This window comes from Chenopodium album, chromosome 23, assembly GCF_948465745.1.
Source record: "Chenopodium album chromosome 23, dcCheAlbu1.1, whole genome shotgun sequence".
In the NCBI taxonomy this organism is placed as follows: Eukaryota; Viridiplantae; Streptophyta; class Magnoliopsida; order Caryophyllales; family Amaranthaceae; genus Chenopodium; species Chenopodium album.
The window spans coordinates 33212669-33236933 of NC_137856.1; the positions used below are offsets into that span (position 1 = coordinate 33212669).

The 24265-nt window shown below is 35.8% G+C and overlaps 3 protein-coding genes and 1 pseudogene across 4 annotated transcripts; 2 read left to right on the forward strand and 2 right to left on the reverse strand.

Annotated features, from left to right (window-relative positions):
- The first annotated feature begins 184 nt into the window (after positions 1-184).
- On the forward strand, positions 185-5813 carry LOC145609313 (uncharacterized). Its single transcript, XM_081664825.1, has 2 exons — positions 185-940; positions 4576-5813. Exons 1-2 carry the CDS (start codon positions 369-371, stop codon positions 5210-5212), a joined length of 1209 nt encoding a protein of 402 aa, XP_081520951.1. The 5' UTR covers positions 185-368; the 3' UTR covers positions 5213-5813.
- A 392-nt stretch (positions 5814-6205) lies between these two features.
- LOC145607701 (gamma-tocopherol methyltransferase, chloroplastic-like) lies at positions 6206-9730 on the reverse strand. The gene is made up of 6 exons (XM_081663294.1): positions 9327-9730; positions 7790-7959; positions 7456-7560; positions 7112-7315; positions 6682-6784; positions 6206-6574 (listed from the first exon to the last, which is right to left on the reverse strand). The coding sequence occupies exons 1-6, from the start codon at positions 9712-9714 to the stop codon at positions 6471-6473; spliced, it is 1074 nt and encodes a 357-aa protein (XP_081519420.1). The 5' UTR covers positions 9715-9730; the 3' UTR covers positions 6206-6470.
- A 2401-nt stretch (positions 9731-12131) lies between these two features.
- On the forward strand, positions 12132-16219 carry LOC145608078 (growth-regulating factor 5-like). Its single transcript, XM_081663680.1, has 4 exons — positions 12132-12553; positions 13328-13715; positions 15275-15687; positions 15764-16219. The coding sequence occupies exons 1-4, from the start codon at positions 12373-12375 to the stop codon at positions 15769-15771; spliced, it is 990 nt and encodes a 329-aa protein (XP_081519806.1). The 5' UTR covers positions 12132-12372; the 3' UTR covers positions 15772-16219.
- A 548-nt stretch (positions 16220-16767) lies between these two features.
- Positions 16768-24260, reverse strand: LOC145607417 (GPCR-type G protein 2-like; annotated as a pseudogene). Its single transcript, XR_014105557.1, has 11 exons — positions 24229-24260; positions 24029-24157; positions 23443-23521; positions 22583-22671; positions 21014-21106; positions 20559-20585; positions 20376-20462; positions 19371-19442; positions 18985-19115; positions 17356-17512; positions 16768-17260 (listed from the first exon to the last, which is right to left on the reverse strand). The product of XR_014105557.1 is annotated as a GPCR-type G protein 2-like (transcript).
- Between the last annotated feature and the right edge of the window lie 5 nt (positions 24261-24265).

The window sequence follows — 24265 nt, forward strand, 5'->3', positions numbered from 1 at the left end:
CTTTCCATATCCGGCGCATCCTTGTTCACCAAAGAGACAAAAGCTAGTCACATGATCTGCCCTCAAAACACTCCGTGACAAAGCAATTTTCAAACCATTTTTAGTAATCCAAACCCTATTAGACTCCGACTTAAAATAAACCATATCTAGAATCCGTCTGTTAGACTCCGACTTAAAACAATTTTCAAATACGGAGGATTTCAAGAATTGAATACGAGAGTAGTAATTTCTTCTCTTCTTCAAATCAAAGTCTTAATATCCTGCAAATCCTCTCACACTCCCATGGTAGTAGTAGTAGCTGGATCCCAACTTCCCCCAATTTTCTCGCCATAATCGTAGACTCAGTCGTAAGAGAGATAGAGAAAATCATGGACGAAGCGAAAGCGTTGGCGCAACGCCAGCAACAACAAATAATGTTACAGCAACAACAGCAGCAACAGCTTTACCTTCTTCAGCATTTCCAGCAACAACAACATCAACATCAACAACACCAGCAACAAAATCAACAACACCCGCAACATCAACAACAACAACAACAACAGCATCAACATCAGCAACAACAACAACGGCATCAACAACAAGCTGCCATGGCGAGGTTTCCGTCGAACATCGATGCGCATTTGAGGCCTCTTGGAGGGAATCGTCCATTAGGTCTTAATCAATCGCAAAATCAAAATCAAAACCCTAACCCTAATTCGAATTCTATGCATCCTATTCATCAACAGGGAAACCCTAGCTCTAGTCCTCAATCTCAGCAACAGCATTTGCAGCAGAAGATGAATAGGGTTTCGCCTCAGTCGCAACAGCAGCAACAGCAACAATCTGTTCCTCCTCTTGCTGGGAATCAAGCTGAGCTTCAGATGGCGTATCAGGATGCTTGGCGTGTTTGTCATCCCGATTTTAAGCGGCCTTTTGCGTCGCTCGAAGATGCTTGTGAAAGGTTTTTTCTTTCTCAACATTTTAGTGATTTTTGATGCTTTTTTGAGTAATGTTATGATGTTAATTTTAAGTCGTTTGTTAATTTCCTTGATAAAGTTGATTAATTTAAGAACTTGAAGCTGAAGAATTTTGTTATAGGAAACAAATATGCCCTCATTTAGTTTGCCTAATTCTCAATTTGGCATTGTGAAGAACTTATCTGATAAGTATTCTAGTTTGGTCCTAATGACATTGGGTTCGAATGCGTGTTAAAAGGTGAAAGTTGTGTGATTTATTCCAAAGATGTAATATTGCATTTTTGGAAATAGAAATTAGTAAAATACTTGAGGAACAAACTTGACTGTCGATTGTCGAAGGGCGTGATTCTTAAGGATACTTAGGTAGCCTTCCACACTTGGATTAATTCTTCGTTTTATTTTATTTGTTTGTTTGTTTGTTTGTGTGTGTAAGGGAGGGCGTCTCTGAAAATTTCGAACTAGTATAAGAAGAAAATTAAGGAACCTATTATGAAGGGTTTATCTGTGGCTGTATTATGTAATTTGCTGGAACCTTTCTTTTGTTGGAGGTTGTTGCCAGTAGAAGGTTGGTCTTTGTGTTAGTTTTCTGGCTTGGAATCTTTCTGGTTAGCCGTTTCTAGGTATTTTTCATCCCTTTTTGTGGGGGTATACAGTGTAAAGCTCCTTCAGCTTCTGTTTAAAGTAGCTTATTCTGTCTAGGATGAGCCGTTGCTAGGGAGTTAAAAGAGATCTGATTTATGGGTATGAGAAAGTCTCAATCTGGTATTCTGGTGAGTGTCAAAGGGGTCTTGGAATTAGCTACTACAGAGGATATGGGGCTCATAAGGTTAACGATGCATATGCTGAACAACTTCCCACCTCCAGCTTGAGCTTTAATTCTGGAAGAAAGATAGCCTCTATACCAGACTGGACTGTTTGTAAGAGAATAATGATTCATCGAAATCTGTGAGGGTTGATTTTAGGTGTTTGGCATCCATGGAAGTAACAAGGAGAGGAAGTGAATGCACCATGTTGAGATAAAAAGGCTTAAGAAGTATCATGTTGTTAATGATTAGTGAAAATTACCTCTTGAAATGAGAACAAGCTTTATATCCTTGTGAGGAAAGGGAATGTAGAATTAGTTCTGATGTCGTATTGCAGTTTTTTGGCAGTAAATATGGAAGAAGTTAGTAGGATTGCAACAATGAGTTTGTGTGCTTAACATTTGTTTCATGGTAGGATAAGTGAGGTAGTTTGTCCCTTGGTATACTGACTCTTTGAAGCTTATAGGGGAGTTTTCTATCATGTAAGTTATTCTTGCATATTTCCTTTGTTTAGAGAATTCTATGAGCCCACTGCTGACATCATTCGTTTGCATCAAGGGATAATTTTGAATTAGTCCTACATACCATAAATGAAGCATTTAAGACAAAGTGGCTCTGTAGAAGGTATCTTCACTCTATGGAGGGATAATTCTTGAGGTTTCAGGTTGCATTTAGAAGGAATCTTCACTCTATGGAGTATTCTTGGAAAGCTGCATTCAAGTCTTTAGTTGGTTTCAATATTAGTGTTTTAGGATGGCATATGGTGTAGTGACTGGTGATCTACCCTTGAAGAGTCAGTTCTGAGACTAGACCCCAATTGCGTCTTAAGGATGTTTTTGATGAGGTGATAGCTTATAATGGTACTCAAAGGCATCAGAATGTTTCTTTTATATGCTTTGTACTAAAATTACTTTGAAAAAGATTTGAATATCAAAGTTATAGAAGCTAATTGCTGATTGAGCTTTTTATATTTTTTTGAAGTCCGGTTGTGAGGGGAGTGACGAGATTTTTAGCCTAGATGACTTGGAAGTTCTTCTGTGTTTATTCTTGGAGGAGATTTACATTTTGATTTCGTAGCTAATGTCATTTGAAGATAGAGGCTCCTCTACTCCTTATTCTTCCCTTTTCTCCTCTCCAGTAGGTGCATGGGCAGCATTTAAGGAAAAGTGCTCAATATGGCATTTTAATTTTGCAAATCATTTTAGCTTTTATGAAGAGGAAGTTCTCTTTTATCCTTAACTATTGTCTTGTTGGAATCTATTCTTAGCCTTATATGAGATTGGGGTTCAGTTGTCTTGTTGTTGCTCTTGTAAACAGAAATTCGATGGATTTTTCATGGTTGAATTTGCATTTGTCAAGTGTTTCTTTTCCTTTTTCTTGGAGGGATGGGAAGGTTGTAGTGTTTTCAGAAGCAAGTGTGATCAAGATTTTATGTCAATTTGTAGATGTTTTATGATAGCTTGAGATATTGATATAATTGGTTCTTACCCTAGCAACATCATCCCCCGCCTCCCCACACACACACACACACACACACACAAAAAAAAAAAAAAAAAAAAAAAAAAAAAAAAAAAAAAAAAAAAAAAAAAAAAAAAAACTATGAGTGAATACTTTAATTTTTCCTTCTGTTTTGGCTTATCATCTCTGTAAGTGTCCTCTTCAACTTTCTCCATATCTTTTATTGAGCTGTCCCTTATCACTTGGCATACTCTACCTAACCTGACTTTTGTTGGCAATTGTTCCAGTAGTAAGCTTGGTTATGGAGGGTTTTTTGCTAGCTTTAAGTAGTCTTGGCACAAGAATCTTACATTTTCTGATGATTTAAACAGGTTCCTTTATATATTTTTTTGAATGATTCCAGCATGTTTGTATGATGTCGAAGCTGTTGTGAAACCAAAAGCGCCATATCCTCTTATTTTAGATTGCATACTTATTGTGGAATGTATTTAATGTTACTAAGATGTTAGAACCCTACCTGGTCAAGATCTCAAGATCCACTATTGATTCTTGTTTGTTCATATGGTATTAGATTGGCTTTTGTCACAGCTAATATCTGTATTTGGTATTAGATTAGTGGAATGAAATTGTGGAACTTTTTTGTTCGCTTATTGTCTTATCCTGTAGTTGATACACATGTAGATGTGATTATGTCCTGATAATTCTGTCAGAGTTCATCTTCTCTTGGAAAATTGACTTCCAGAATCGCATCACGTTCTCTGCTAATCTTACATGATTACCTAGAGCTCATTAATTGTGGAGTGATGTCCAATGTATTTGAGGTGGATCCAACTGGACATGGGGAATACCTTTTGTGCTTCCTTATTAAATTCGCTACAATATTTTCTCTTGGTGACTATCACTACTGGCCAAAGCTATAGGTTATGAATCTACACCCTGGGTACTAGCCACTACTTGTTTCCAGCATGGTTATTAACTTATTACAGTTTAATAACTTTATTGGCTTGATGTTGATATACCTGTAAAAATAAATCTAGAAATATAAGGTATGAGTTTAGCATCATTATTATCAATCATTTCAGGTGGTGAAGTATTATATTGTTAGTTCTGATTTCCAAAATGACAATGTTATCTCTTATCATATTTCTATTGATAATGTATGGCTTTGGATGTGAGGATGTTGCATCTTTTTATTGGTGTGCGGTTAAGTAATAACATGAAAAGGAATTCAGGTCTATGCTCTATTTTGACGTGGTCTTTTAGTGACTTTACATGCATCCTTTTCTCTCAATTTGCTCAAGTTCTGTGTGAAGTCCTACAACTGTCTAAATGCTCTGCTCAAATTTTAAATAATACAGGCTGCTACCATACCATGTCGTGGCGGATTATGAAGCAGAAGAAGATGATAGGATTCTTGATTCTGATACTACTGGGCAAATACTCTCACGCTCCCAACAGTGGGACCACAATATCGCTGCTAAAGTAGCTGAGTTCACATCAACTTTTGAGAAACAGGCACTGGCCTTTAATATAATAACTCGAAAGCGGGCCTTAGGGGAATTTCGATCCGAGGAGAGATTGATGATTGAGCAGGCTCTGTTACAAGAAGAGAAACGCTCGATTATGGAAGTACGAGCAGAAATGGAGTCAAGAGCTGGTCGGGAGGCTCAGGAAGCAAAGATGCGGATGGCAGCCATGCAAGCTGAGCAAGCTCGTGCTGAATCACAGGCACATGCTGAATTGATGGCTCGAGCTCCAATCAGAGTCAATGCTCTTGGATCACAAGGAAATGATGCTTCTATGAATCATGAACTAGCTGATCAGGAGCAAGGGGTTATCCCTGATGAGATGATCAACGGGTGGGGCAATAATGCACAGAGGGGGGAGAGAGAACCTTCTGATGATTTTTTGAATGATGAAGAGGCGGAAAATGGAGATACAGGGATGCAAGAAGAGTGGCGTGAAAGTGGGGAGTTCGATCTAAATTCTAGATAATATATAAGCTGTGGGTACTGGGCTTTTCTGGGAGCTGAAACACATATACCCTGTCTTGAGCATAAGCTCTCTTGGATTACAAGCATTAGCTCCAAAATCTGTTGCGCAGGCTGTTACTCGAGCATCGTTTGGAATTCTGAGTTTCCGTCTCTAGCTGAGTCACTCCGGGATAGGGACTACTGTAACAACATCCTAGATGTTTAATCAATTGGTTTTGAGTTACCTTGTTTTCTGATATACCCTTGTATAAAATCAGTCCCTAGGAATTGAATGGTTGAAGGGAGGGTTGGGAATGGGGAAACCCCTTTCCTTCCAGCTTTTAGATTCTTAAATGAGTAGGTTATCTTGCTTGTGAAATTGCTCATGATCTGCTGATATTTATTTAACCTCCAAATTGAGGGAGAGCATGGATGACGCCTATGAGGTTGATACGGGAATTTAACTTTTTTTCCGCCTTTAGGTTATCTCTGTGTTATTAGTTACTCCGTTTGACTTTAAAAACTTTGTTCCTACATTTTATGTTTTTATAACAGTGTATTATGTCTATCATCCAAAGTTGAAACTCAAGCTCCAATTAGTAATTATATGCAACTTTAGTGTATTATTTGTGAGATATAAATTAATACAAACCGGAGGTAGGAAATTGAACTGAAACAAGTAATCAAGTTGGCTTAGTCTTAATGTTGATATGTACTTTGGTACCTTTCCACAAGTTAGAAAGTACTCCCTCTATTTCCAATAGTTTGTTTCACATTCCGTTTATTTGTGCTTCTGAAAGTTTAATTCACTTTCTTTTCATTTGTTTTATTTTTGGCAACTCGTATACCATCTTAGTATCTTACTATCTTACCCTTTTACCTCTTTCTGTATCATCTCTTTTACACACACTGACACACCTACTTTCTTTTACTCCCTTTGTATAACTTTTTTAACTCATGCTTTTTTCCAATTTTCCTAGCAACAAAAGTTTACAGTGAGTCGAACTTGTAAAAATTGAGATAATAAAATAACATCATGTAAAGTTCATCAATATGATATCAAATTTCACATACTTTTATTTCGAGGATAAAGAGAATGAAAAGAACAATCCTTCTCTATGTTCCTCCACTGTTTTTGGGATGGAACCTCCTATAGTCCCAGACTAAGAAAATACCTAAACAATCGAAGAATAAATTTAGGTAATGTTTTGGTAGGTGCTTGCTGAAGGGATTGAGCTTTCATAGATCAAAGAAGCAATCTACTGTTACTAGCAGATAAATTACTCTGGCTTTCGACATGTAATAATCGCAAATTTGATAAGATCTTTCTTGTATCCTTCTACCATCAATGGCATTGCGAATGCTCCTTTTATTGTTTTCCATCCTGTACAGATAATTTAAGCCAACATGAGACTGTGATCATTAACCTCATGAAAGAACAGATGTAGATGTATCAACTTTGAGTTATTTTTATTCTTAATCTAAGCATACCACTGCGCAATAGTGAAGTTACACCCTTCCATGTCAATGCAGAGCGTATGACTGCTGGCCAAAATGGCGCAACGTACTGGGACCAATCTTCAGCCTTGATGTCCTGCAATACAAACTCAGAACTTAGTATCATTAACTTGTGAGATCAATCTGGTACCAATTAGTATACCGTGCCTTGGGAGCACTATGCGCTAGATACTTCATATGTAATCAATCATGAATGAAAATGAGCTTAACTGCGCTGAATTGTAATCCATACAAAAATATATAACATGTTCAGTTTCAGTCCAAACTCAAAAGGAGCATATTCATTTGAACACAACGCTCCAGGCCTCCTGAGTGGGCGGGTATAGGTTGTAATTTGTCAATTTAGACAGCAGTAGCAATATGATTCACACAGTGGATAATATCACAAAAATGAGGTGTGCACCTGAAGAGACAGAGATTGCAGCAACTCTACATAATCAGCTGCAGAGCACCAGGCAGGAAGATAGTATGCATCACATATTTTTCGCAAGAGTTCAGTTTCATCAGGCTTCAAGGACTCCTCAAAGGCAGAGAGGTCTCTATGACACCATGTTACGATTATGATTGTAGCACCGGGGGCAGCAACTCGAGCCAACTCAGTGACAAACTGAACAAAAAAAAGTTCAGGAGAGTGTTTTCACTAAAGCACTGTCTCCTAGAAACAGGAAACGCGAACTTAACCAAGTTATTCATGCAGACAGTTAGGCAGTAAAGGTAAAAGGTCTAATAAGCAGAGAGAAACAGAACCTTCTTTTTGTCAGGCATATGTTCACCGCTCTCCATTGACCAAACCAAATCAAACTTTCTATCTTCAAATGGCTGCTCCAAAGCATCTGCTACTTGAAAGGATGCCTGTTATTTTAAATTCATGAGTATGCATTACTAAGACGGGGCGTTTGCTGATTATGACAGAATGTCACTTGCCAAAGCTAACTTTTGCTGATTAAAACTGATGAAAACTGATTTTGCTGAAATGTTTGTAAGTTGAAGAGAGCCTAACCAAACCATTACACGAAAGTGTAGGTCAATCAAAAGAGTTATACAGCATTTTATATGGGTATGCCACATTTCTCATACTCACCTTATCAGCTAAACCCTCAGAAACAGCAAGAGCTTGAGCTCTTTCAGCTTGTTTTGGACTCAAGGTGATTCCTTGAGTTGTAGCCCCGAACTTCTTGGCTAGGTATCTCGAGCTGCCTCCAATCCCACACCCAACATCAACTATAGCTTTCGGTTGTTTGCTTGGATCATCTGCAGACCAAAGATATTACAGGAAGTTTAAGAGTTTAGTTAACCACACAAAAAAAAAAAAAAAGACACAAGTAGGCAGGATCCTCTCATAAAACCATATAGGAGTATATAAGAGCCCTGCGCTTTTACACTGCGAAAACATATGTCAGTTCGTTGCAACAATTAGATATTTTTTACTCACACTTTATGTCAGTTCGTTGCAAATAATTTAAAACAGAGGGATTTTAATTAGAGAGGGAGTGAGTGTTTCTTCCCCAAATGTAATAGGCTAGCGTTAGTCTAAGCTAACATCCATTCGTTGACAACTAACATCTACTCACACATACAACTACAGTTACTACAACACCTAATTTTGCCAAACACACTTCTTAATAGCTCATACATGTACTTTCTTACACGTTTAAGCACATTGTGCGGTAGTCTTAGCACAAGCAGAAAGGGCATGAACCCCTCCCTCTTTTTCTACTTTTATATCCAACAACTCATTCAAAATGTCCTCCAACATCCAACCTATATATGTTTCTTCCTCCGTTTTCATTACAATTCTAACGACTACATTTTTTTTTTTTGAGACAATTCTAATGAGTACATATTCATAACTATAAAGACGTATTTAATAAGTCATAACAATAATTTCGTATGAAAAATTCTATACTTTTAGTCTACATAACTACATTACTACCTAAATTGGTAACACTATCCTACTATCCACCTCTAAATATGTCCTTATACATTTGTTCATTAATTTTCCATTACCGTTTCATACCACTTCTAAAAGTGGTAATAGAAATTTACAAAAATGTAGTACAACTTCGGAAATCCTTGAAGAAAGAGTTGAAATACGTGACTACCACAAAAGAGTCACGGAATGTGTCATTTATTTAAAGTAAAAGTAAACAGACAAAAAATATCAAAATATCACCTCAATCAAATTTAATTGTTTGTGCAGGACTCCTACAAATTGCAGGCGACAATGTGAAAAAAATGGCCCAATCACAAAACAGAACCTACTACAGCTATTGTACAGTAAAATCAACAAATACCAATTTAAGAAAAATTCAACCTAATAATAACTCGGGATTAAATCCATTCTACATCACTTATGTTTGCGACTCTCTCCGCATCAAAATCAAACAATAATGGAAAAATGATAATAATCAAAATTATAATGTAACATACCAGTATATTTATAATGAAATGGACATTAAAAAATCAACCAGATAACTTGGAATTAAATTCTGTCTACATCAGTTAACCAAGGGCGAAAAATCAAATCAAATAAGACATATACCACCTTTATTTTATATTATTTGCAACGATTTAATAATATGAAACGGAGGTAATATAAACAGTGGAATATAACGGACCTGTAACACCGGCGAAGCGGAGGGCCTCCTCGATCATTCGGATCTGAGCAGCGCGATGTTGCGAAAGCGAGGCGGGTTGAGAAGGGTCATAATAACCATGGTGCATATGGTCACCCCAGATATCTTCCCACATAGCAGAAGATTCATCATAAAGTTCTGCAATACCTTTGTTAAGCTCTTCTCTTGACTTAATATTTCCTGTGAATGTCTTATCATCATTTCTTGCTTCTGTCATAGCCATGGATGTGGTAATGCTGCGGCGGCTGTTGCGGCGGAGGTTGTAGAAAGGGTGGCAGAGTGGTGGTTTTGTAGGTGGTTGGAGAAGAAGATGAAATGAGGATTGGTTAGTATTTATATGATGGGTGGCAGTGACACAACACCTACTCATCAACTGACTACTCCACATTTTTTTTATTTTTTGTGAGTGTATAGGGTATAGTAGAGTATTAAAAATTGTAAGTAATTATATTTGTCAATAAAAATAAATATCGTAATTATTATTATAAAAATATCAAAAAAAAAAAACCTACAAAATCAATCAATTTACAAGAAATTAGATAGTACGAGTAATTATTATTGTTATTATTGGAGATCTTAAGAGGTACAAGTATCATACTTTGTAGTATATCTCTTCCTCTGTTTTTATTTAATGTTGCATTTTAACCGTGCATGTATTCAGATGCACAATTTTAACCAGTAATATATTTAATTATTATATACTTGTATACATTTATTTTATTTTAGAGTGTTCCACAAACTTCACTAAGCTTATAATACTCCGTAGTGTTTTACATAATACGTAGTAAATATATATTTCTTGTCGGCTTGTCGCATTTGTTAGAATCGTCTCAATAAAGATATTTAATATATGATTGTTTTACTCCGATTCTTATATATAATTAAAATATTATTTGTTAAACTTATATAACAATATACGTGTTTAGTTAAATGAAGCAATCAAATAAAAATTGAGGGGATTTTGTATTGAAGTATTATTATTATGTGGGGTTTCATCCACAATAAAAATAACTATTAAGTGGGGTGCCTACTCAGAAGTTCTGTGTATGGAAAAGGAAATAGCATTAATGTGGGGATTATGTCATTTGTGACCTAATGATTCTGGGCTCCTGGCACGTTTATAACACAACAAAAATATGTTTTGAGAAATTTTGGCCAGAAAAAAAATATATCTTTTGATGCTAGTTTAGTGCCGCTTCAAAATATTTTTTCTGAGATGGGCTTTAAGACTTATTTAGTAGGTACTAGATGAAGTTCGTGCGATGCACGGTTTATTTGAATTTTTTAAAACATTTTTTTTTATTTATGTGCTAAAATTTGTTATACATTAAAATAAAATTTCTTTAGACTTGGGAACTACTTGCATTGTTCGGATTAGTTGTAGTATTGTATGAGTTTGCATTGTTAGTTTGTAAAATGGAGAATTTAATTAAGAGAACATGTTTGACAAACAACGAATGAACCATCAATCAATCTACCAATCGAAGAAATTAATAACATGCAGTACAATAATTGGGGAAGAAGTAGGCCAAAGCTTAGGTAGCCCTCTTGTCTCTTGATAATCAAATGTCATGGATAGTGTCGAGGACTGTCGACTATTAATTCCCTTAATTAATTCTTTATTGTAAATCATACAATAGTAGCTACATAACCAACAAAGGGGTAGAAGATGTATTGTAAAAAGTGAGACATCTGTAAGAAAATTAGAATAGATAGTGCTATACAGTATACATAGAATTATGTATTTGTTTAGTTGCATGCAAATGAAGGAGAAAGTAGAACTTCATGAACAATTTGCAAGTTGCTTGATTGACATGAAAATGAGAAAGTAAAACTTCATTGGAAAATTGCAATTGTCATAGACATAGGAAAGGGCTTACCACTCTTACTCATAAGTCTCAATTCCTAAGAAATGTCGTTCAAACAAGTAAAAGTCATACTCGTATCTTAGAAAAGTGGAGCAACTTCACATGAAAATTCGATCTGAACCAAACTAGTTGAACATAAACAAGAAATTAAAAAACTGATTCAAGCTAAATTCACACTCAAAATTTAACTCAAACTCGGCTTTTTTTTTTTTTTTTTTTTTTATGTAGAGAGAGAGTCATAAGAGCAAATAATGTAAGCCAAATTTGATTTGAATATAAACCTTGAAAAGTTTAACCAATTAAACTAGTTGTTCATCCACAAACTCAGCTCATTTGTAACCTTACATGGATATAGAAAGTGAAGGATAATTCAAGTATGAAAAAAAAGAGTATTCGATATAGAACTAGAGATAGAGTGTGCAACTATACGAGCACTAAAGTTTATGAACCTTTTTGACTAATTGGATGTTGGTATAGTGGTGATTGGGACAACACTTGGTAGGGAGAATCTCTGTTCGATCCCCCACAACAATAATTAGAAGGGGAATGGAACCTAACCATCCAGAACTGATCCGATCCAAATTAGCCCAAAGGGTGAACCTTTTTAGGGCTGCCATTATTGGACAGGCTGAATACTTGAGTAGTGTATTTACATTGGGCCTATTGGCCTCATGAAGTTATTGCTATGAAAAAACTGTCAACCAAAAATCAAACCAAACAAAAAAAAATCAAAGGGTTTTGGAAACAAAATGAAAACTTAATTGACTTATTGTACTTCCATTATCAACAGTAATGCTGAATACTATTCCATAAAAAGGGTTTCATTTTCATGAGGTCAAACAAACAACTAAGCTCAAATACTCCCATTTTATCCACTTCAAAAAAACAACAATATCTCCATATTTCTCTGAATCTTTGTACCACTTTTTCCAGATTTGTTAATACAAATCTAATCAACTCACAAAACCCACCAAAAATCCACCCTTTTTTCCTCTAATTTCTGCAAATTCAACCTGGGTTTGGTTTGGTTCTTTGAGCTGATTGACAAGAATGAGCTGTTGATCAAAGGGGTTTCTGCCGTTTACGGTGAACGGAACATCAAGTGTAAGTATACGATATCGAAAACGTTGAGAACAGCAACATCCTGTAACTAATTGAGTATGAATAGAGGAGGATCAGAAGGGGTTTCGCCGTTTACAGTGTCGCAGTGGCAAGAATTGGAGCATCAAGCTTTGATCTATAAGTATTTAATTGCTGGACTTTCTGTACCACCAGATCTAGTTCTTCCTATTCAAAATAGCTTCGGAACTTCTTCTTCTGCATTTTTTCATCGCCCTACTTGTGAGTTTTCTACTTTTTCACATTACTAATTAAACCCCACTAAATTTAATTTGTGATATTTTTGTTTGATAAAGTTTGGATTTTGTTTGTTTGTTTTTGGTTTGTTGGGATGTAGTGGATACCGTTTAATTTTAATTTGATTTTTACAAGTTTTCTAATTGATAAGTTTTGATTTTTGTTTGTTGGGATTTTTATTGAATTTTTTTTTATGAAATTTTTGATTGATAGATTTTGGTTTTTTAATTTGATTTTTATTAAATTTTTGGTTGATAGTTATTGATTTTGTTTGTATTGGTTTGTTGGGGAGGTAGTGGGAAACCTAATAATTTTAATTTGATTTCTACGAATTTTCTGGGTGATAGTTATTGAATTTGTTTGTTTTGATTTGCTGGAATTGTGCTGGACTATTTACTAAAATGAATTTGTTTTTTTTTTCATGAATGTTTTGGTTGATAGTTATTGAAGTTGTTTGCTTTGGATTTGGTTGATTGTTGGAGTTGTACTGAAGATAACCTCTAATTGTAATTTGATTTTTGTGAAATTTCTGGTTGATATAATTATTGGTTTTGTTTGTTTTGGTTTGTTGGGGATGTACTGCAATACCCACTAAGTATAATTTTAATTTTATCCAATTTTTGGTTGATAGTTAATGATGTTTGTTTTGGTTGATTGTTGTGGACATACTGAGATGCCCACTAATTGTAATTTGATTTTTATGAAAATATTGGCTGATAGTTATTGATGTTGTTAGTTTTGGTTTGGTTGGGAATGCAGTGGGATATTGTGGTAGAGAAAATTCTTTGTATGGCATAGGAATTGGGCTTGGGTATGGAAAGAAGATAGATCCGGAACCGGGTAGATGTAGAAGAACTGACGGTAAGAAATGGCGGTGCGCCAAGGAAGCCTACCCAGACTCTAAGTATTGCGAGCGCCACATGAACCGTGGCCGCAGCCGTTCAAGAAAGCATGTGGAATCCAATCCTTTCTCCTCCTCTTCGTCAACGACGACGACTTCTGTGTCTTCTCTAACCCAGAGCCTTCCCCTCAAATTCAATGCATTTGCATCTGCTAGTAATGCTGCTAACACAACTCCGAATCCGAATCAATCGCAATTTCAATTGGATTCTATCCCTTATGCCATTCCTACCAAACAATACTCCAGGTATACGTTCTTCCATACTAATAAGATTTTCTTTGCTATATGGTACCAATCATTATTGCACTATACAACTGTTGCTGTTGGCTTGCTTTATTTGGCAACATTCACTACTGTATTTATACGTCTCAGCTTCTGTAATATTGCATTGTCAATTTATTAGGAGCTTGCTTCCATGATCGCTTTGCAACATGTATGTTTTCAATGTGCATTTACATATGATTGGAACTGGTCTTTTTAGTGTGTACTGCTTTAAGAAAGTTGTTCCTATCAGATTAAAGTAAATCTGTTTTCTTTGAAAGTTGCTCACTTTGTTGCGGGTTAATTTTAACTCTCCTTGACCATATCACACAACATTCAGAAACTTTCCCATGTTCCCAGCACTCAGTAATCCTCACCTGCTAAAATTCTTACTTTCTTTTTCACCGCTACTTTAGAAAAAAGACTCACAGAAATCCCATATCTTTTTCAAATTTGAGGCTCTTAGATTATCCTTCCACAGATTCACAATTCTTATTGAGTTATAGTCAAGAAACAGATACTTTCTTGTTCAAACTTAAATGACAGTTTTATACCAGAATTATAACCCCTTCCCTTACAATGCAATTCATTTAACTTCAATGTTGATAACTTGATACTCCGTTATATAATAAACTATCATTTCTATTCAATCTCATCACAAATTGCATTGCCTTTATCTCCAGTGCCCTCTTTTGTCTTCAGTTTGCTACTAATAGACTGTGAAACCAATCCTTACCATTCCCATTATCTGTTTGGAGAGATTTCATTTACAAATCAACCAATAAGACGACTATGCAGAATGACTTAATGACACTCAGAAAGAACAGAAATGAAGTCACTGAAACAGTTATAACCCACACACTGACCAAAATGAAACAAGAAGCTTAAACACTAGTCCACAAGACCACAAGTCCTGACCCCAGCTAGATAAAACAGATCTGACGTACAGCCTAAAGGTCTTAACAGAATGAAAGAAACAGCAGGGGACAAGCAAAAAGATTGCTGCTCAGGATTCAGGACTTGCTCAGCAGAGAAGATAAGGGAGATTGAACATGACGATAATAGGGGCAGAAAACTGAGTAGCTGTCTCTGAATTAGGGCCGTTTCCTCCTCTTCATTCATCTATATTCTTTCTTTTGGCTTTGTGAGGCACGCATTGTTTATTTTTTAACTCCCAAGATATGTCAATCAAATGCTTTTCTGTGTCGCAAATTGTTGTGCTTGCAGAGATGTCTCCTGATTCTTGCCTGAGTCGCATTATTTAATTTAGATTCAAAGAATTCTTATACTTCAAATTTCTGCTTCTTATGGTGGATATTGTGGGAGATGTATGTAAGTGAGAAGTTGAACTATTTCAATTCTCAGCTGATATCTTGGGAGATGTATGAAAGTGAGGAGCTAAACTTGATGGCTTAATTTCAACCAGATTGAGTACTTAATCCTTTTGGAAACATCACTTTCTTGTTACCTTCTGGTCTGCCTTTGGTTACTTCAAAGTTTTAAGTACATATTTATGTTTAACCGTTGCTGATGGAAACATGCAGGCACCTCCAGGGGTCAAAACCTGAGGCTGGTGATAATAGATCCTTCTCTCAATGCTCAGGTGGCAACAGATCCCTCGTTATGGATTCAGCTTTGGACAATACATGGCCCTCACTGTCACCCCAGATGTCATCAGTGTCATCACTCTCTCAATCAAAACCGATGGATAATTCCTCATTGCATGACGATTATTCTCACCGCTCTTTTATCAACTGTGAGTTTGGCCAACCGCAGTCTGTGAAACAAGGCAATCGTTCTCTTCACCCTTTCTTTGAGGAGTGGCCAAATACCAGGGAGGTATGGTCTGGTTTGGAAGATGACAGGGCCAGCCAGGTTTCTTTCTCCACAACACAGCTCTCCATTTCTGTACCAATGACTACTACGGACTTCTCAGCCAGTCCACGATCCCCTCAAGGTGAAGTTGCATTATTTATAAAATGAATGGAAATGTTATCATCTTCTAAAATCTGCATGACTTTTATTTCATGCAGAATCTTGAAGTAAGCAGTGGTTTTGCCAAGCCAACACAAAATTTGGCTTTGCTTTGAAGCTCTTGGTTTTTTTGCTTCTCTCTTAAGTTGTGTAGTTGACACTGATAATATGAGAAGGCCTTTTTACACAACTATGGTTTGAAGTAAAGATGCTAGGCATGCACAGATAAGGGGAAACTCGGCTGGAGGGGCTTGAAACTGAAGATGGAATAAAATTTTGTTATGGAATCATCTCCCTTTGGAAGCAGCATCCAAGGGTGCAGAAGCACACATGTGTAGTTATCAAACTTGTTGACTTTACTTGGATTGGTTTATATTTATGCTTTTAAGAGTCTGCATTATTTGTTTCTGGTCACATTAAGAGGTTTTCATGGATTCTTTGCTACACATGCTAGCTGTTTTGATCATTGGCAAATATTGTTATGCCTTTTGCTATTGAATATTTAAGCTCATGTTTGCTAAGATTTCAGTTAAACGACTAAATATGTTTTTTAACCGATGTGTCTAGCATTTGGTGATAGGGTGAATGTAAATACCTCTGCCTCAGAATTATTTATTGCCGATTATTGTTATTTTAAACTTAAAACTATCAAAAAGTTGCACCAAATTACATGCCCCTCTACCCCTATTACCTCACTGCAATTCTGTAAGTGAGTTAGATCGTAGACGTAGATAAAAGGTAGATAATATAAGAGAGAAACCATGGATAAACAACAAACACGGGGGACAGTATATATTCAGATGGCGTTTACTGATGCCCTTTTTTGACACTATCATAGGGCCTTGTTGGCTTTCTCATGACTATTAACTTAGGTATTCATTGGAAACCAAACACTTCAGGTTTTCAGATAAAATCGAGCACAATCATCTCTCAGTATGATAGTGATACATGTATCCTAGAAATGAATCTCTACAGGTGATTTAAGCTGCCATTACAATATTGGCTTCAGTTGGAAAAAGACATTCCAAAGATATGTGGGTACAAGTTTCTAACTGTGGCTGAATTGACAAACTCATGATACTTGTATTAATTTTGAATTCAAGTGTTCAAATCATGATTTTGATGCAACAATAAATTGAGTAGATTTACATAGAATTTTTAGCGCACCAATAAATGTGTTAGCTCCTTCCGAGTGAACCCTCCAATATGTCAATGGTGGTGCCAACACCTTACATAAGAACTATCCACCAAAGCTGCTATTGCCACATCAAAGCTAGCATGTAGCGACTGGGTTTCAATGGAAACAACTTGGATACTGCCACCCATGATAAGCTCCCCTAAACCAATACCCGGAAAGATCTCTGGGTACCAAACACCAAAAAAACCTAGAACAATATCCTCATATCGATCTATGCACAAAAGATTAAGGCCGAGTTCACCATCATATTTTATGAGGCCTGAACTCTTCTTTCCCATGATGATACCTGTTTCTCAACAAGTCAACAGTAGGGTGACCTTGATCAGAGACATCCACACTATAGCCAAGTATACAAGACCTACAAGCCAAGTCGTGCACAAGTTAACAAACGAACATGGACAACGGTGTGAGTTAAGAAAAAAACCAAAAAAAGGTCAGGTCAGAAGGACTTACATGCCCCTAATCAATTGGATGTTTGTCAGCTTGGCGAGATGTATAATGTGCAGAAAGCAAAAGCAAGGAAAGGAAGGCACTAGCAACAAATATTGCATCAAACCAGCGATGATAGAAGTCAAATTGTATATCTCCCAAAACATCAGTTATTATCATCCTGAAATGAAGCAGTTCAAAAGTCACCCCCTAAGTTTGCAGAAGAAAATATGATTCCTCACTAGCCAACACCATATAATTGTCAAAATGTTGCAATATGCTTAAAAATTAAAATGAATGCAAACCTACCTGATCATTCCTTCGATATGGGAACAATGTACAGGAAACAGAAGAAAAAATCTTCAAATAATAAATGTGCCCAAACTTCTTACTCGGGGACAAGGTGTATTGTACTATAGGAGATGTTTCCCAGCAGCATATAGAACTAATATAAGTATAGAACAATTACAATTGCCTACTGTTTGTCTGTTACTAGGCAATAGTTGTATACGAAGTATGATATAACATATAATACTAGCCTCGAATGTCTATCTAGAAATCCCCAAAACGATGTTTATGAGACTGTCCAACTACCACCCAGATTTGCATCGTCTGTGGAGTAGCTGCTAATTCACATATAAGATAAGCTATTTAGCTGCCAATAATAATGGTGTGTCACTAATGGTTAGGATAACTAAGTTAAAAATAGTTTAATTAAAGTACCTAATGGATTAGCTGATTAAATGATTTGACAGAGCAAAACATAGCAACTTTGTCAGGATTTTGAGGAAACCAACTTTAAGCAGGGTCTTCAATTAGAAAGCATCCCTAAGTATCCAACCATCCTCAAGCTACATTTTTTATCTTAGTACCTTTAAATGGTACCCATAGGTCAACCATTAGATCTAACATGAAACTTCGATATACCATCAATTTTCAGCAATTACTCTCTTTTCAATGTCCATGTTCAGATTAATTGCAAAGATTGGAATCTTGGACTAAGGAACATGAGAAATGATAAAGGGAACGCAAAACAATCAAACCCAAAAATGATATATTTAAAAAAATAAATTTTGTTTGACAATAAGGACCCATTTAACCATGTCCTTATGCTGTCGTGTGTAATTACTAATCTACAGAATCAAGACATATCAAGTGTCACTACAAACCTGACACTTTCAGCTAGAAAATATCCTCAAGTATATAATTTGAACTTTTGACACACAAGCTTCACCCTGATTGAACCCCAGCAAATATAGTGCCAATAGTAATATTCGACAAAAAGTCCTCAAGTGATCATATTTCATAAGTGGAGGGCTTCCAGCAACTTCGCATATGTAGCTCTATGTCTCTAGATGTTTAAGAACATTAGGATTTTGTGTGTGTGTGTGTGTGTGTGGGGGGGGGGGGGGGGGTGGAAGAACTATCTTGTGAATTTAGCTGTAGATGTTACACAGAGCATCGAGGCTAAAGAAAGTTTTGAAAGGGGGAAAAGAAAAAAATGAACAAGTCTGCCAAGTGAAAGTCCTCAAGAGGATGAGAAAAATGGCAAATGCAAGGAAACAAATCACTGAATTTACAACAATCAAAGAGAATGTATATATTTGCTCAATAACAAAAACAGAATAAATTCACTTTTAGTATGACGATTACCTGTACTCAGTTGCTAAACTTTTCCTTATCAAAAGAATAGATGAGACAAAATACATTCCCATGATTTCTGACAAAAATAGGACAACATTGCTAGAAGATCCACTCCCAACTCTGGAAACTGCAAAGAAGAACTGCAAAAATCGAATATTTCTAGTTAGAAAACATACCAAAGATGCCAATGAAGCCTCAACAGAAAGATCAAAATTGACAGGGCATTATGTATAAGATTTTAAACTCATACAAGCAGAAAAATTCCTGAACAGGTAACAGCATATAACTTTGCTCATTAGATTCACTAGACATATAACATTCAGCCACAAATAAATGAGCAGCCAAACTTAGAGCATGGAAATCAAGAAAAAAAGGGACCCTTGAGGCAACATTACCTTCATGAGGTTTGATAGAAATCCTCGAACTGATATGACAATCAACATCCCAATAAATAGTAAGGATATATACTGCACAATAGAAGACCAGAAAAAAGGAAATTAATACAGAATTTCAACAAACCACCATCACACTAACACCAATTATAAATCATATGCAAGAAAGATCAAGCTGCACGAAATTAACAACTGGAAATACAACATTAAACTATTCAAGTATTCGGCAATATAATTTACATATTTACTACAGAGGTTATTTAGATATCTAACTCAAATTTGCATCAGAGCTACAATCACTTGAATATTTCATGAATATCTGCGCAAACATCAAGTTAGACCATTTGGTTATTTGTAAATTTCAACATCTCATCCTATAAACAAATGAGAAATTATTATGGCCCAAAGCCTGGGCTCACCAACAGACCTAAACTTTTCCTTTAAAAAAGAAAATGCCGATTCATCAAGAAAATAATATAGAGAAGGAAATTTAAAAAATCTTAATATATCTTTCTATCATCAAACTAAGAAAAATATTTAGCAAAAAACATACTACTATTACTCCATCCAAAATGACTGTTATGTCCATAGACCATAGAGAAATTAGCTGTTGCATTAAAAATCAAAATTAACTAGTAATGGAGCTCCATGAAGAATAAGGGATTGTTATCGTGGCTCCTTACAAATTTACACTATAAATCCACTATTATTGCCACCATTTATTCTTTGAAACCAGTGCTAGTATTATCTCATCAAACAGGGTGACAAAGTATTTCAAGGTACTACAAATAAAATCTTAATAGAATGCTAGTAATATCGCATCAATTTAACAGTGTTGTTGATATCATGATCACAATAATTGTACTTACTAGAGGATAGGATCATCCAAGTATTGGACAAAAAAATGGGACTGAAGTATTGGGCCATGAAAGTAACCAATAGCAAAAGGCAATTCAGGTTATAATATCTATATACAGGAAGCACTATGTCAAGAGTTCATTAAATCACCTGGGATAATAACGTGGCATCGATTCCGATATCAAAGTATTGTAGGAATATGCTGATTGTCTTTGTGACAGGGTCAACTGAACCAGCCTGTTAAGAGGGGGAAAATAAATCTTAGATCATCAACAGGCTGCAGTTCAGCTAATTGTAAGGCCCAATATAAACCAGCCTGGCAGAAAAAATTACCTCCTTGAAGACAACGCTCTGCAAAGACTGCAGAACAACGAGATCAATCAGGTATACAAAACATCATTCAATAATAAGTGAAGCCAGAAAGAAAGAAAGGGGAAAAAAACAACATAATACTGAAGTACTATATGACAGGATTCTTAGGGAGTACCACAATGTTACATAGTTCTGAAACAAAAATTTCAAAGGACATGTTCACTCTCAGAATCCTCTTTCTTATTTCTAGATTTCTTTCACCATCAACTTTTTTTCATAGGGCATTTGAAGTTAAAATAATAAGTTTCACTACTCCTAATCTAGTGTTGGTCCTACTTTACTCTATTTCTCATTTTATACCAAAATTATCCCCATTTAAGTTTCAAGATGAACCACGAACAACTTAGCAGTACCATGTTGGGACAATTGCGCATCAGAAGTAGAAAAGTTGAACAAGTAGAAAAATAATGCATTACCTTAATCATTTTGTAGACACAATAGACTGAACAGGCGTAACCCAAAAAATTCTGCATGTGGCCTTTCCAAGTTCGAGAAAAAGCTGCAGCTTCCTGAAACAAGGGAGGAAATGATTCAGATTTTTTTTTTTTAAAAAAAAAAAAAAAAAAAAGCTTTCAAAGACACATCCCAGTAGACCCAACTACTATCTCATACAAAAAAATAAGATTTTGAGACTAGCTCATAGCCCTAGAATAGATACATTCAAGCAGTTACTATAAGTCTATAAGCACGTCATACTTATTAATGGTCCATCACAATTCACAAACATACATGGGGCCTATGTTACTCGGACTCTTCATTTTACCTCAAGTACCCGTGTCGGACCCTCGACCCTCGGACATGGGTATGACACATGGACACTTCATTTTAGTTGAAAATCATAGAATTTTTTCACAAAATAGCCGAGTCGGACACTTGGATACGTACCCGTGTCGGACATGGGTACCCGAGTCCGAGTAACATAGCATGGGGCAAGATAACATTCCATCAAAAGCAAATAACAAACTCTACCTAAAAGTAGTGTTCCTTTTTAGGGGGTGAAATCTAGCTGCATAGTGGCTTACATACAATTCTGTAGGTTTCAAGCTTGCAACGTTATAGCTTTCCAATCGATAAGCTAGTCTTAGAACTTTGTTGGATAGAGAATATCACTAACTGTGATGCAAATTTTTTGAAATCAAGGATGGACTATGAAGATATAACGCCATCGTTCACCATAAATAACCCAACAACTAAAGCATTAAAAGTGCAATACCCATCAAAGGTCTCTTCATTAAGAGCGTGAATGGATGGAAGGAAGAGAAAAAGAAAGACATTATTGCAAATCATTATTTAAACGTCTAATACCCACAGTAGGACTCACAAACCAAAAAAAAAAAAAAAATGCTTTTAGTCTCTTTATTATCTTTGCTTAGCAAGAGCATGGGTCGATTTCTAAAGGTACAAACCTATGAGACCTAACAAATAATGTAATGAGTTACACGCAATATGTTACATATGTCAGATTTTCTAATTCTATATAAATCTAAAAACATTTTCAAGAGAAATACATACATTCTTAAAAGGACAAATGCATATTTGCAAAAATCGGTCAGACTCTTACCCTAGTCACTTATACTACAAGAAAGGGGAAGGCAGTAGAAGGAATATTCTCCAGTGTTAATAGGGGTAATCTACTAATTGTAGGAGAAGTAAATTAGAGTGTTGATTTAGAAATCAAGTCAGGCAATAATCAGGGAATAATAGGAGGTAGGATGCATATTGAGGGGTATTATAAAAGAGATTATTATGACTTGGGAGAGCACCAACCTCTCGAATGTTGGCTAGACTGTAATGGGTGTTTCCTGTAATTTATTTGCATTTTACTTTTCAATGTTCCTCTTAGCTACCTACAATCTACTGTATTAGTGAGAGAAGGACCATCTTGATTCTTGAATTTTAGCTATGATATATTGATTGCAATGGCATGATAAGGTACACAAGCATGCTGAATTGCTGAGTGAAACAACAAAGTGACCAGAGCATACCTTAGCTTGGCGAAGCTCATAAATCTCTAAGAACAGCTGCTTTGACAGCTCCTCTAAAGCCTGTACCTCAGCTTCCAGATTTTTTATATCTACCCAGAAAAAAAAGAATAAATAAATAATAATAATAAATATAAATAAATAAATAAATAAATAAAATTGAGAGAGGACCCTTATAACATGTGGATTTTCACAAGGAAAAGAAGCTTAAAATAAAATTGAACAGCAAGAGAAAACCATGGATGCAAATGGTTTTCCTTTTTTCTTTACTCATGGGATATTACAGAACGAGTATAACCAAAAAAAAAGGAGAAGTCCTCCTCACGGCTCACGCTAATATAGCTATTTACAAACTGATCCAAACAACCAATTCCTTTGGATCTCTATTGTTGAAATGCGTTTTAACAAAATCAAAATCGCTTTTAGTGTGTTTCAATCAGTATAGAAAATCTAGCAGGAAGCTTCCCAAGAATCCCAACAGCAAACCATTAGCCAGTAAGCCAGGTAATTATAAAGCCCCTGGTACAGCAAATATATTGAAAATGGAAGATTTGGAGTTGGTAAAAATGTTTCCCCTCGTTAATAAATAGACAATAGCTTATGTAAGAGACTTATAAAACACTGTTCAGTCCTTGAGAAGTATCAGTCAGCAGAGACATATACTTATAAAGTGGAATCAAATCAACCCCTACACCCCTAAGACTAACCAAAGTATTTCATACATTCCGGAATAGATGTAAAGGATCTGAATCATTTTTCACATTGATTAATCAGAGGTCACAAGCAAGCTTACAAACTGGCGGTATACGAAGACTTAGTTTTGTGAAAAATTAACTGGAAATAGGAAAGTACAAGCAACAAACCTTGTTCCCTTTGGTCTTCCTGCACAGACCTCACAACTGTTCCAACAATTCTCTTCAGGAAAGATCTAGCATTCATCTTCTACAAAATGACTTGTAAGTGAGCCAAATAAGCAATACAGGAAAGCTAATGATCATAAATTAAGAATCACAGTTTTTACAATTTGCTATGGATCAAAATTTGGACTCTCATAGAGCAACATAGAGCAAGTCAGCAACAAGAATTCTTCATCCTCACTTAGGAGGACAACATAGAGCAAGGAAAAAATTGATGAGTAGTTAAACAATCAAGCACATTGTCATCAAGCGTGAGAAAGACCTCGTGCAGCTTTTGTTCATGCCATAAAGCAGATGAGCTTATATTGTCAAATAATTACAAAATATATACTAAAAGGTTAAGCAGCCATCTATTTATAAAAAGGGTAATGAGCAACAAAAGAAGAAGTGCAAAACCTTCACAGTTCAAAGTCATTTTTAAACACGTGAAACATTAAGAAGAAATTATGACAACAGATAAATTATGGGGTAAATTGGGATGGAGAGAGTAATATATATTAAAGTAAAAGAGCAAAGTATGATTTTGACATACCTCTTCTGATACTTGACTCCTCTCCATCTCCATTTGACAAAGTATGATTTTCTTTTTTTTGGTAACACAAGTCTCAATTGATTGCATCAATTGCCTCTCAAGGATTTTATTTCAAATTCCTCAATCTCCCTAACATACATTAACCCATGAGTCAAAGCTCTCAATATTAAAATAGTCGTATATAGGAAATGAATACATACCTGATAAAGAGAGACAGATAGCTGTAAGGTAAATTGG

Coding starts and splice junctions, on each gene's coding strand:
- LOC145609313 (XM_081664825.1), top strand. CDS start 369: ATGGACGAAGCGAAAGCGTTGGCGCAACGCCAGCAACAACAAATAATG. Junction 941..4,575: donor CTCGAAGATGCTTGTGAAAG/GTTTTTTCTTTC, acceptor TAAATAATACAG/GCTGCTACCATACCATGTCG.
- LOC145608078 (XM_081663680.1), top strand. CDS start 12,373: ATGAATAGAGGAGGATCAGAAGGGGTTTCGCCGTTTACAGTGTCGCAG. Junction 12,554..13,327: donor ATTTTTTCATCGCCCTACTT/GTGAGTTTTCTA, acceptor TTGGGAATGCAG/TGGGATATTGTGGTAGAGAA. Junction 13,716..15,274: donor CCTACCAAACAATACTCCAG/GTATACGTTCTT, acceptor GGAAACATGCAG/GCACCTCCAGGGGTCAAAAC.
- LOC145607701 (XM_081663294.1), bottom strand. CDS start 9,714: ATGAGTAGGTGTTGTGTCACTGCCACCCATCATATAAATACTAACCAA. Junction 7,561..7,789: donor CTGAGGGTTTAGCTGATAAG/GTGAGTATGAGA, acceptor TTAAAATAACAG/GCATCCTTTCAAGTAGCAGA. Junction 6,575..6,681: donor AACTTCACTATTGCGCAGTG/GTATGCTTAGAT, acceptor TTATCTGTACAG/GATGGAAAACAATAAAAGGA.